The sequence below is a fragment of the Fusarium keratoplasticum genome, chromosome 10 (assembly GCF_025433545.1).
Source record: "Fusarium keratoplasticum isolate Fu6.1 chromosome 10, whole genome shotgun sequence".
NCBI classification, from domain to species: Eukaryota; Fungi; Ascomycota; class Sordariomycetes; order Hypocreales; family Nectriaceae; genus Fusarium; species Fusarium keratoplasticum.
The window spans coordinates 2,356,341-2,368,601 of NC_070538.1; the positions used below are offsets into that span (position 1 = coordinate 2,356,341).

The window sequence follows — 12,261 nt, forward strand, 5'->3', positions numbered from 1 at the left end:
CGGCTCGACTGGGAGAAAGACATTATTTCTGTAATTGTATGTTTCCACCGGGTGTGAGTACAGCTCTAGCTTTCTCCCAACTGGTTGAGTGGCTCGTGCCTGACCAAAGGTTTGTTGCACTACTGGCAAGACAATGACAATCAGAATTTTGTCTCAAATCGCAAGTCCGCTTGATGGAAGAAAAAGATGTCAAGAGATGTTTGTGAAAGTCTGGTTTCAACAGGCAGAGCGAGGAAGGATGGCATGGGGGCATAACAACACAGAACTGAGTGATAGTGAACAGGAAGTGGTAGGGGAAAGTTTGCGAATAGAGCTTACTCTTTTTCAGTAGCTTCAAAACCAACAGATGCAATATGGATAAGAGAGGTGCATCACCATTGTCTCCTCTCCATCCCATGGCCCTTCCGCACAGGTCCACCCCATCACAGCGTTCCCCTCAATACCGAGGGAGAACCAGACCAGTGACTTGATGACTCCCCTCGGTAAAGTACTCAAATTCCGGCCGGGTCGCCTGAAGCTCGTCCATGAGAAATGTGCGCTGTGAGTGCGTCGTGACCATCCGAGCAAGTCCCCAGAGGCGCTGGTAGGTTTCTCTGTCAGGAGGCAACCCCATCACCAAAGCCCGCAGAGCCTCGAACATGGACTCGGGGAGGACCGGCTCCTCTTCAGTTGCCGTGTATTCATAGGATACCAGGCTGTTCCCCTTGGCTTCAAATAGAACGCCCAGCCAGGACTGGTCAAACTTCTGACACCATTCAAAGACCTTTTTCTTCATGCCCTCGCTGAGGACCATGATGACGGGCTTGCTGAGCCATCTCTTCATCCCTGTAGTGAGAGCCATCTGGTCATAGGTCTTGTTACCGATCTTCTTCTCCAAGCCTCCAGCTCTCCTCATGGCGTCTGTTCGGGTGATGACGAATTTTCGCTCATTGTCAATCTTTGAGTCAGGTCGGAGAGCAGGTGGTGGTCTTTCAGGCTCAGGCTCAGGCTCATCTTCCACCTTGGGGCGACTTCTCTTCTTTCCACGCGACGTGGATGAGTGGCTTTTGTCTTTCCCCATGGTTCGAAGAGTCGAGCACCCTGTTCTCTCCCGAGTGAGAAGCCGCCAATCGTGGTAGGCGATTTGTATCTACAGAAATCATCAGCGGTGACCCAGAGATGTCAACAAGGTGAAAGGTGATGGCTTACTGTGTTACTGTAGCCGAGCTCAGGGTGAAGGCTGGGAATGGATACGAGGTAACGGTGATTTGTACTGGAGCCTTATCGTCAACGTATATCACAACGTGAGTAGGGGCACTGGGCTACATACCAGTCTCTGGGGCCCTGCGGTGTTTGAGATGAAAAGTTGTCCCGTGTGCTGTGTGTGTTGAGGTGAAGGCTGCAAGATGGGCGGCAGGCGGCAGTGTCAAACACTCAGCCGACAGTGATTCACTGCCACTCGAATAAACTTGGTTTTTAGAAGCAAAAATGGTGAATTTCAAGTTCATTCGTCCCGTTTGCGCAACCCAGGCCCTTTTGCTGCGGTATCGAAACCGGCCTCTCGCCGCCTCCCAAACTAACGGAGTAATCCCGTCTCCATGGCAGAATAGATGCCACGTCCAGATTCATAAAGTCCTTTCGTCCTTAGCCATGAAACAAGTACATACAGGTATACCGACTAGTCACCATATTGCCCATAATCCCCAAGGCTGTTTGTTGTTCTACGCAAAAAGTATCACGCATTTCACCAGCTGGCACTCTAGAGAGCAAAAAGAAACTCCGGTACAGGGAATCGAACCCTGGGCTCCGCGGTACTTGATCTCTCAGGTTATGAGAGCGCGAAATGTTAGCCACTACACCATACCGGATAGTGCTTTTGGTGCTGGAAGCGGCGATGAGAACAGGGACCAAGGGGAGCACGGGGGACATTGGCATTGGGTTAAGCAGCGCGACCTGGGCAAGTAACGACGTCCATAATCTCCCAGGAAGAAACTTTCTGTGGCTTATAGTTTTGATAGAAGTCTGATAAAGAAGGAGGCAACTGCTTGAAGGATCAGACGCATGGTTGGCAAGGAATGAAGTCCGGTTGATGGATTCCAAGTCGCCCGTGCTCTGACCGACCTCTTCGATGAGACATTGATCCTTGCTTACGCCCCATGACTTGGACCTCTCAGGGGTTACGGTGAACACGGGCCGGTACAAAGCCCGAACTGCCGACATACTTTCGCCTACGTAGCCTTCCATCATATCCCAGAAGCCAACCATAACTAAACAACCTCTTCGCAACGAGAGAACCAAGGATTATCCACTCTCCTCCAGCACTCACCTGAGACCTCTTGTTCGCCTTGGCCATCTCCTCCTTGCATCAACAGCCAATCAGCATCCGGTATGGTGTAGTGGCTAACATTTCGCGCTCTCATCACCAAGTTGAGAGATCATCTTCAACCGCGGAGCCCAGGGTTCGATTCCCTGTACCGGAGACTTTATCTTTTTGCTTCCTGAGCCAGTGGTTGGCACATCTTGTTGTCTCTTGACCAAACATCGTTGACTAGTGATCAAGGACACGATATCTCGCGGTCTCTCTTGTAACCCCATCAATTGACTAAACAACAATGCTAACCAAGGTCAGTTGCGTTGACCTTGAGGGGCTTAAGATCATAGTTTCCTCAGTTTTTTTGACCAGACAACTATCAGCACGGTGCGTTGTGTTTGCGCAGAATATGGACGCGAACAATAGCTGACTGGGATAGTAAAGGCCGAGTTCCTTGGCTTTATGGCTCGCCAACTATCCTCCCCTTGGAGATGGACACATACGAACCCAGGCAAACCAGATCGACTGGCTGGTATTGGCTCCACGTCCCCTAGTTCGCCAACTCACACTTCGTCCAAAGGCTTTCCCTCAACCAGCCACCATCCTGGCCTTGACAACTCCATATCACACAACTCAGATGGCAGATACCTGATCTCCTCCGCCATGCCGTCACCCCCCGACTTGAGCGTTTCCCACAGCGCCGACACTCAACAACAGCCAATCATATCCGGTATGGTGTAGTGGCTAACATTTCGCGCTCTCATAACCTGAGAGATCAGTTCCGCGGAGCCCAGGGTTCGATTCCCTGTACCGGAGATATCTTTCTTTTTGGGCCTGGCGAAAGGGTTCTGTTACTTTTTGCCATCTTCGTCAGCCCCAGGCGATTAGACTGGCCTCTCTAGGCAGCGTGAGGCTTCTTACTCTGCGTCCGTTTACAGAACCCTGACATTCCATGACAGATGACCCTGCAAGATTCAGGTGCCATGACAACTGTTAACGAACTCTGGAGCTTTGGCTGAATGAACTTGATCACAGTATCTGTCGATGCTGAACATTGACATACATGCACCTAGCCAATGGAGTGCAACCCTGGCAACTGCCCTTCAGTCACCGCAACTCAAAACGACCAGGAATTGTCTCGGGGAAGCTTTGGCACATTTCTCATCCTGCCAAAAGCAAACGGGAGTCAAAGCCAGCCGCCATCTTCCACCGTCACCATGAACCTCTTCCCCAATCCTCAATGACAGCACATCGAGCTGGCATCACTGGGCCCCTAGTGTTAGGTGTCCTACCCATCGAGACCCCCATCGACAGCCAATCACAATCCGGTATAGTGTAGTGGCTAACATTTCGCGCTCTCAACTTCAAAGCTAAGGGAACAGTACCGCGGAGCCCAGGGTTCGATTCCCTGTACCGGAGAGTATTTCTTTTTGACGGGCTGCCCTCCTGTTCTTTTTGCAGGTCAGGACATCATGGCCCAGCATCATCTTAGTAGGTAAAAAGTCAACTTCTCTAAACAAAGCACACTCAAGACAACGCTATGAGGGTGCGGAGTGGTTTACTCCGTCGTCAGCGTTAGCATCGGAGGAGAAGGAGGAAGCTGAGTTGCCGTCGGTGACCCATGATGCTCTCTTCCACCCTCGAATCACCCCGATCTCTTATTGCTGAGATATATCTCCCAACAATAGCAGGCTGGTAAAGTACAGAGTCACATGCCGAGGTTGGCTGATAACGCTCAGAGGTTGAGCAGCCTTTGCGACCTTGAGTTGATGCCCATCTACGGATGGTAGACGTGCGATTCCCAGACCTCCCACTACAGAAGCATGCACGACCAATTCCCGTCCCTTGTCTTTCCCTGCTCTTGTATTTGCCAATGTCCTGATCCACTGCGACTCTATCCCGTGTCGGTCGATAGAACTACTTCACCCGGCATATCAACAGAAGATATATGTGGTCCTAGTCCATACATACATCGGGAACTGCCAAAGCATGGCCGAAACAACCAACCCTCGAACAAGATAAAGCCTTGTTTGGACCCGGTGTCCATCGAATATGCCAACCGCCTTTGTTCTCTCCAGCAACGCTCCTCGCAACTTCAGGAGCAGGGGTGTCAATATGACATCCTCTGAACCTGACTGAGGATGCCAATGGATCCCAACTTTCTCGTAAGGAGCCATCGACAGCTACGACAATGCAATAATGCTCCCTGCCACTGACGTCTCTCCATCTCCAGCCGAGTCCCCTGTCGTCGTAGGGACTGTTTGCGAGCGTCGTCGTCAACAACACCAATATCCGGTATGGTGTAGTGGCTAACATTTCGCGCTCTCATAACCTGAGAGATCACTTGATCCGCGGAGCCCAGGGTTCGATTCCCTGTACCGGAGTTTCTTTTTGCCAATTCTTGCTCTTGCTTTTTGCCCAATTGGTGTGTGCTGTGACAGTTGTTGCGGTTGCGATACTCCAGAGTTGAGAGTCAGGCAGCCACTCCTTTCTGTGCGTAGACCTGCAAGGCATACATACTAGGCTGTTTTGAGTATTCTTAGTTACGCTGGTGTGCTGAGACGCTGGTGCGAAGAGTTGACTTGAGCGTATCACTACGGATTTGTGTAACGTCTAGTGTTACATAAGAATTTCGTCTGGGCAAACCGATTCTTGTACCAACACCCGGTTAACAGACTCACCAATCATTCAGTATCCTGCAGTTATATTTAGCCTTCAAATTTGATTCCTATAGTCCTAAAAGTCCAGTGAAACTGCTCTACTCGTGGTAGAGGTGTCGTCTGCCGGGGGAGAACAATATGCGAGGGGTACACCCTATACTAGATGGAGGACATAGCAATAACGGCTATTGAGGATACCAAAGTGAAAACGAGGGGTGAACCAAATAGAAAAGTCCACCTTCTCTAAATATTGCTTGCTTCATTCACAACTCTGCTACTCAGGGCGTTCCAACGTGATCATTCTCACAAGTACCAAAGCTTGACGACTTGACGATTAAGACATGGAATTGACATCTGTAGAGGCTGTAGACCTGAATCTCACCAGGTAGACAGTGAATAATATGCCCAAGCAACCATGCACTGAACACCACGCCAGCAAGTACTGCACCGGCAACCCTGAGCTTCAACTACGTGCTACGGGCAAGGCCAGTCGACCATATTATGTACAAATCACAGTGATCAGACGACAAATAAGCATCGCAAGCAAACGTGGCATTAACATCTAGGTACCTCGTTCTATCACAATGGGAGCCATGCAACACCGGCGATGCAGATACAAGAAAAACCACACCATTGGGGAAAAAGTACGCACGGGTCCAGAAATAAGCAACGGCAAAAAAACTTGATTCATCGACTCAACAAAAAACCCAGAATCCAATTCCTTGGGGTCCATCTTTTACAGGAGGACCATGCCGGCACCGACAACACCGGCGACGGCCATGTAGGCGCCGACGGCGAAGTCGCCCAGGGAGAAGAGGCGGGCGATGGAGGCAGAGTGGATGCCGAAGCTGTCGTCGTCCGACTCCTCGGAGCCGCTGGTGGAAGCGGCACCGGAGGCAGCGGTGGCAGTGGCGACCTCAGCGTTGATGGAGCTGGCGGAGGCGAGGGCAGACTTGCAAGAGGACTCGGAGGAGGCCTTCTGGGTGGTGGCAGAGCCATCGAAGTCGCAGGCGGTGGAAGCCTTCTTCTGGTCCTGGTAGTAGGCGTCAAGGACATAGGCGAGCTTGTCGGACTCGCCGCACATGCTGTAGGCGCCGTAGATACCGGTGGAGGCGTTGGCCTGGATACCCTTGCAGAGCTCAGGCTTCTCACCGCAGATGTAGCCAAAGATTTCGCCGTAGCTCTTCTCCTTAAGACCCTTGGCAGGGACACACTCGCGGGAGGCGACCATGCAGTCGCAGAGGGTGGAGTCAGGGGTGCGGGGGAGGACGCTGTTGGCGTTCCAGGTCTCGGACAGCTCGGGGCAGGTGGCAGCCTTGCCAGAGGGCTTGTAGTCGTCGGCCTCGACACCGTTGGGGCGGGCGGCGGTGACCTTGGTCTTGAGGGCGTTGAAGTCCTTGAGCTTGCTAACCTTGCCGTTCTTGACCTGGACCAGGCCGTAGTCGTTGTCCTCCTGGAAGTACATGTAGACAATACCACCGCTGAAGACACCGGTCATCTCGTCGCTGTACAGAGCAGTAGTCTCCTCAAAGATACGGCCAGCAGCACCATCGGGCTCGTTGCAACCGTACTCAGCGAAGAAGACGGGGACGGAGTAATCCTTGAAGAACTTGACCTGGTCGGCATAGCCAGACTTCTGCATGTCGCTCTTGCCGCACCACGAGTAGATGTTGTAACCCCAGTAGTCGATGCGGTCCTCATCCTTACCACAGTTGAAGTAATCGGCAATATCCTCACGGATGTCGACATCATCGTTGGCGGCGTAGCCGACACCGAGCCAGCGGCTGTGAGTCTTCTTGATGTGAGCCTTGGTGTCACGGACCGCGGCCTTGACGAAGGCGGAGGCGTCAGTGTTGGACTTGTTGTTGGACACCTCGTTACCGGCGAAGAAACCGATGACGTTGTCGTACTTGGCGAGCTCGTCAACAACTGCGGTGTAGCGCTCGTACAGGTCGACGTTCCACTGGGCGTCATCACGGTTGATGGAGAGGCTGGGCTCGCTCAGATCGGAGATGACGTAGATGCCGGCCTCGTCGAGGAGCTCCATGCACTCAGAGTGGTCCTCCTTGGGGTTGATGGCGTACGTTCGAATGGTGTTGGTGCCGAGCTCCTTGAGAAGGGGAACATCGCGCTTGCAGCTGGTGACGTCGGCAAGGGGGTCAATGTAGCTATCCTTCTTGGTGTTGGTCGCGCCAGCGGCGGCGGTATCCTGCTGGTAGGCAACACCCTTCATGAAGAATTCGGTACCGTTTTCGTAGAAGAGCTTGGAGCCCTATATGGGGTTAGTATTGCAACGGTCGGCCGCCTCATGTCGAATCCACGAACCTTCATGACGATGGGCTGCAGCTTGGCGTTGGCAGCCGTGGCCGCCGCAGCGACGAGGGCAGCGGAGAACTTCATTGTGCTATGCGAAAATAACGAGTTGTCAAAGGAAGGACGAGAATCAAGTTGAAGAGTTCAAGTTGGGGATTGGGAGCGCAGGAATGTTGGTTTGCACCCCTTGTTTTCAATCAATCGCCTCTCGGAGAGGGATAAGAGCGTTCTAGTTCAAAAGAGTGACGGGAAGGAGTAAACGGCCTCAAAACACAGAGAACCGAAAAAGAGGAAGAAAGAATTAAAGAGTTAGCGAAGGTTGATGAAGAAGGAAGGGAGGCGTTGATTATGGAGGAGGAGGACGGGTCGAGGAAGGATGGGGAGATTTGAGAAGGAAAATGGGCAGCGGGAGGCGACTAGCCAGGGGGGACCCCTGCCTCGCAGCGAATGAAGGCCGCTAGAGATTCCGGCAGGGGGTTGGTTCTAGCGCTGGGCACTGTGGCACTGAACTGTGCCCCCCGGGTGCCCCCTACGGTGACCAGGAACCTCTCCCATCCCAGTCGAACCAAAGGGGCCAGGCTCGCAGCGCTGTGGACCAATAGAGGCAGTTCCCCTGTCGATTTCGAGGCGCAGCACCAGCGATGGAAGCTTGTTTGGGACTTGTCCGGCGCCACCCGTGGCCAATCAGGGCATGTCGACGTGGGATCTCATCTCGCTGGACGGTGATAATGTGCGGTGAGTCAATGCGCACTGTGATTGGCTTGTTGATTAACAGTATCCAGCCCTCACTGAGCCAGAACCTGTTAGTACCTCATCTTGCAGCATATCGGGCACTGTAAAATAGGGGACAATCTCCACTGAATCTCGCTCACGCCAAACATCCATCAGGGGCGCCTCCGTTCGGTGACGGGCATGACCCTCTCTTGCCTTGCTTCTTGTCGAACAAGCACTATACGAGTCTTGAGCGACCGGGAAATTGCCAGCCTCCATACTACGTAGTAGCTACAGATAATCGGAAGTCGGTCTGGAGTCGCTTGGGCTTGCGATTAATCAAAATCCAACTTCGGCTTGAATCATGTGAATCTCGGAGATATTGATCCAATGTCATTCATCTATCGCCCACCTCCCACTTGCCCGGGGCAGTCAAATCTAACTCAAGACAGCTTACGTGTATCCGTATTTCCCTCTGTCGCATGGAGATTGTCAACCTCAGGGATGTTCTCGGCCCCCCAGCTCGTGTTTGACCTCTGGCTCATCCTCAGGCGCCGCTTCCTGTCTGTCATGCGCTGCACAACACACTGTACCGTACGCAAGCAGGTCCATTGTCCAATCTCTCACTGCCGTCTGCTGGTTGGCTCTGTCGAAGGGATCCTCGGCTGGTCGCAGTCTGAAACAAAGCGCAGAGGGCATGGGCGGCTCTGCACTGCACATCAATGGAGCCTGCCATGTCATGTTGACCCAGTCCCGGAGGATATTTTGGGTGATTTTCCTGCTTTCCATCCCCTGGATCGTCAACTTGCTGTCTATCCTCATCACGGCGGCAGCGCGGCCTCTCTCTGAAGTTTGCAAATGGTCGAATTGCCGCCATCTCGAGGGCGACGACGGTGGAGAAGAGCCAACACTTCTTTTTTCTCTCGATGGCGGGTCAGCCAAGCCGTGTTCCCGACCCTCCTCCTCCCTCGTATAGCATTGCGTGGGCGCGTCGAGGGCCAAGCGTCGTCATCACCACCAACCTCCCTCACCGTCCTCGAATCTTGTAGTAGACGCTACCAACGCCGTAGAGGATGTGGTCCCAGAACTCGTATGTCTTCTGCCACAGCCCTCCGGAGCGGCTGCCGTGCCGCTGTTCCGACTGTGCCGGGGCCGGGTGGTAGTGGCCGTCGTGATAGACTAGTTCCGTCATTGTGTATGTGTTTTTTGATGGTGTCTCGAGCGTTTTTGGTTACTGTATGTTTGACCTGGCATTCCTTGGCTATCCCTTTGGTGCTTGGCTTCTCTTAAGTATTTCCTCTAGATGCAAAGAATGCAGTATGCCAGCCCGCCAACGAGTGATTGCAACCACTGACCTGCCAACCTTCTCATCAATCTTCCATCAACCACCCATCATCTGCCCTTGGCACGAGCCTCCAAGCCTCTTTGCCGCCGGCCGTCAACCTCTCGGATGCTATGAATTGTCCGGCCGCCGCTCGGCTGACTCCACCACCGGCCGATCACACGCCTTCACCCCGTGATACCGGCGAGAGGTGGCGAAATGCCGTTCAAGGACCGGATCTTCTTTTCGCATTTGCGTCACAGCGACTGCGCGTGTGGTAGAGGGTGGGCTTGGCGGTTGCTTGGCGAGAAGGCGTGTATACGTAAGTCCGACTATCAAAGTCGCTGTGTCTTGTTACTCATCAACGTCTATTTCTGTAACGCAAAAGCTATTCCTGTAGTTTCCAACTTTGGCACTTAGTCATTGTGCTATCTTTCGACCTGACATTCTCCGACTGGGACCCCCAACAGAAATGCTAGCCCCTTGAGCCTCGCTACACTATCTGCAGCACTGATTCTAAGTTGGTCATCTACTCCGCGAGAAATGACCTCGTCTCGGCTCATCAACAGTCTCTTGACCGGGTTCCACACGCCTTGCGGGTCACGACCGTGTACAAGAGTATCATTATGATCTTCAAGTGAGGGATCAAGTGCCATGGACAACACCCGGGCCGAAACAGCTGAGACAGCGTCGCTGTTGACCCCGTCGACGATGGTCCAGAACAACTTGGCCCACGGCTCGCGTCCTTGGAAGAACTGTTCGTCGAATGCACCACCATCGTCGACTGCGGCTCTTAGGAAGAGCACGTACGACTTGACAAGTCTCACCACGTCGTTGACTCGGCAGTTGGGGAGGTTGTTGTTCAGTCGCGACCACAAAATCGACGAGTGATATGGATGATCGGGTTCTCGAGCGTTCCCCAAGTCTGCCAGTATCCAGTCCTTTGTGACATCAAGCGTCTCATCAACCTCCCCCAAGGCCCCCTTTCCTGAGAGAAAGATGTTGTCGGGCTTGATATCGTCATGACACAGTCCACGTCGATTATGCATTCGGTCGAGAGCTTCGAAGAGTCGTTCGAGTGATGGTCGGTAGAGGATGTCGAGATCGCGAGCTGTGTACGCGTGTCCAGAGTGGTGCAAGTGCTCCGCGAGTCTGACAAGACTTCCAGACTCCAGAAAGGGCGTCAAGAAATGCCACCGAGCTTCACCCTCCTCCGGTGGTGACATGAAGTAATCCGTCACAGGCAGAAACCCGATATCCCTCTGACTATTGTCATCGGCCATTCCCCCCAATAACAACGACGCTTCTATCTCGGTCGGCCATCGCAGCTCCAGAGGAGCATCAGGGACGCAGTTTCGAAACGGAAACTTTGCTGTCTTGTATACTTTGATGACTGCACCATTATAGGTGAACGTTTCTCCCTCAGACCCCGAGCCGAGCCGCTTCCACTCGTGCCGATTCGCCCATATCTCTCTTCTGGAGTACGATCCCCAGGCGAAGCCACCCGTCTCATTCCATCTCCAGTGTGTATCTGCGAGCGTCGAGCTGTCCCATGGCGTCAGATGGGTAAAAATAGTCGGGCTAAACTTGGCGACCAAGGCTTCTCGGTGGGTATGGATGACGGATATCCAGTGGAATGCTCCAAGAATCAGGCAGAGTACGGCCGTTACTCGTGCCCATCGGCTAGTCGATCGTTGGTAGAGCCTTGTCCTTGGCCACCTATGCAGGGTTGCTTGCTTCTCCTTGAACATGTTCGATCCGCGCTGCAGGTTCGCATATCCGACCGACGGCCTTCAGAGAGAGTCTACTCCGTATATACCGATCGCCGTTGGATTCACTGACGACAGCCAGCACCATAAATAACCACGGTCAGCCGTTGACACGACGCAACTTGATCACCGCCTCCCATCCACTTCACCAGCCCCAGCACGTACCGAGATTGAACCATCATGATGCCGAGACGTCTTGGCAGAGAATCGGCAGACGGCATTGGTGCTTCGGAGTCGTAGGGCAGGCCGAATGTGCGCTGGAGATGGGTCATTGGCCAAGAAGCCGGATGTGTCGGCTCAACATCTCATGTGATATTGAGAATGCCAGCAGAAACAAGGATGCATTCAAGCATAAAGCCTCCGCTTACGGGGAAATGCTGCGGTCTTCTCATTAGTTGGTGGGATATGGGGTTCTCTGGCAAGGCACACTCTGACAGAATCGAGTATCTGAGCGCGTGTTCAGCTGCACCACAAAGACTTACACCAAACCACGTCTTGGCGGCCCGTCTTAGTCAAGATCAGCTGCGTAGCAAGTGGTCTCACCAAAGACAGGGCAACAAATGAAAAATCAGGTTTATCGTATTAATGTCCTGTGCAGTTGCTCAGCCATCCGGTCGATCCACACATGACAAGTTGCAATGCCGTGACGCATTGATGAAGGCCAAGTGCCAAGACTTTGTTGGCATTTGCACGGCCACAGACCCCATTTTTAGTATTGTCTTGGTAAGGGACCAATACGGAATCTATTTCAGGTGTTGAAGGCGGAATTAAATGGGCTCTGCCATGAAACTCTTGGTTATTATTCGAGGTGCTCTCACAGGCCAGCACGTGCTGTCACGCTCTTTTTCGGCAACGATAGGGCTGAACGACGAACCGTCTCGCCGTTACCAATGATCTTGTTTCATCTTTCTTCAACCGATAACCCACGATGTTATGACACATCTATTCCATGGTCCAGTATAACCTCATCTCAAGCCGAAGTTAGTGACCAGACCAAGGATCTCGACGGCTTTGGAGTAGTTTCTCCATCGAACTTTCGAAGACGGTCGCTTCCGAGTGGAAGTGTAACCTGTACCTGTCATTTGCTTGCTTTCGCAGCCAAAACAACGTCAACGAGACATCATGATGTAATTCGGTGTCATGTTGGAGGATACAGACGTCAGTTGGCGTTCACCGACGTGATGTCATACAAAGATC

General features: G+C 52.8%; 2 protein-coding genes and 1 pseudogene across 3 annotated transcripts, besides 1 other annotated feature; all 3 read right to left on the reverse strand.

The window, feature by feature from the left end:
* Nucleotides 1-436: 436 nt before the first annotated feature.
* On the reverse strand, nt 437-1,060 carry NCS57_01260400 (uncharacterized protein; the record flags this gene model as incomplete). Its single annotated transcript, XM_053062275.1, has 1 exon — nt 437-1,060. The coding sequence occupies one exon, from the start codon at nt 1,058-1,060 to the stop codon at nt 437-439; it is 624 nt and encodes a 207-aa protein (XP_052908803.1).
* A 4,626-nt stretch (nt 1,061-5,686) lies between these two features.
* On the reverse strand, nt 5,687-7,353 carry NCS57_01260500 (annotated as a pseudogene). The gene is made up of 2 exons: nt 7,276-7,353; nt 5,687-7,222 (listed from the first exon to the last, which is right to left on the reverse strand).
* Nucleotides 5,687-7,353: a sequence feature.
* A 2,370-nt stretch (nt 7,354-9,723) lies between these two features.
* On the reverse strand, nt 9,724-11,046 carry NCS57_01260600 (Protein kinase domain-containing protein; the record flags this gene model as incomplete). Its single annotated transcript, XM_053062276.1, has 1 exon — nt 9,724-11,046. One exon carries the CDS (start codon nt 11,044-11,046, stop codon nt 9,724-9,726), a length of 1,323 nt encoding a protein of 440 aa, XP_052908804.1.
* Nucleotides 11,047-12,261: the final 1,215 nt, after the last annotated feature.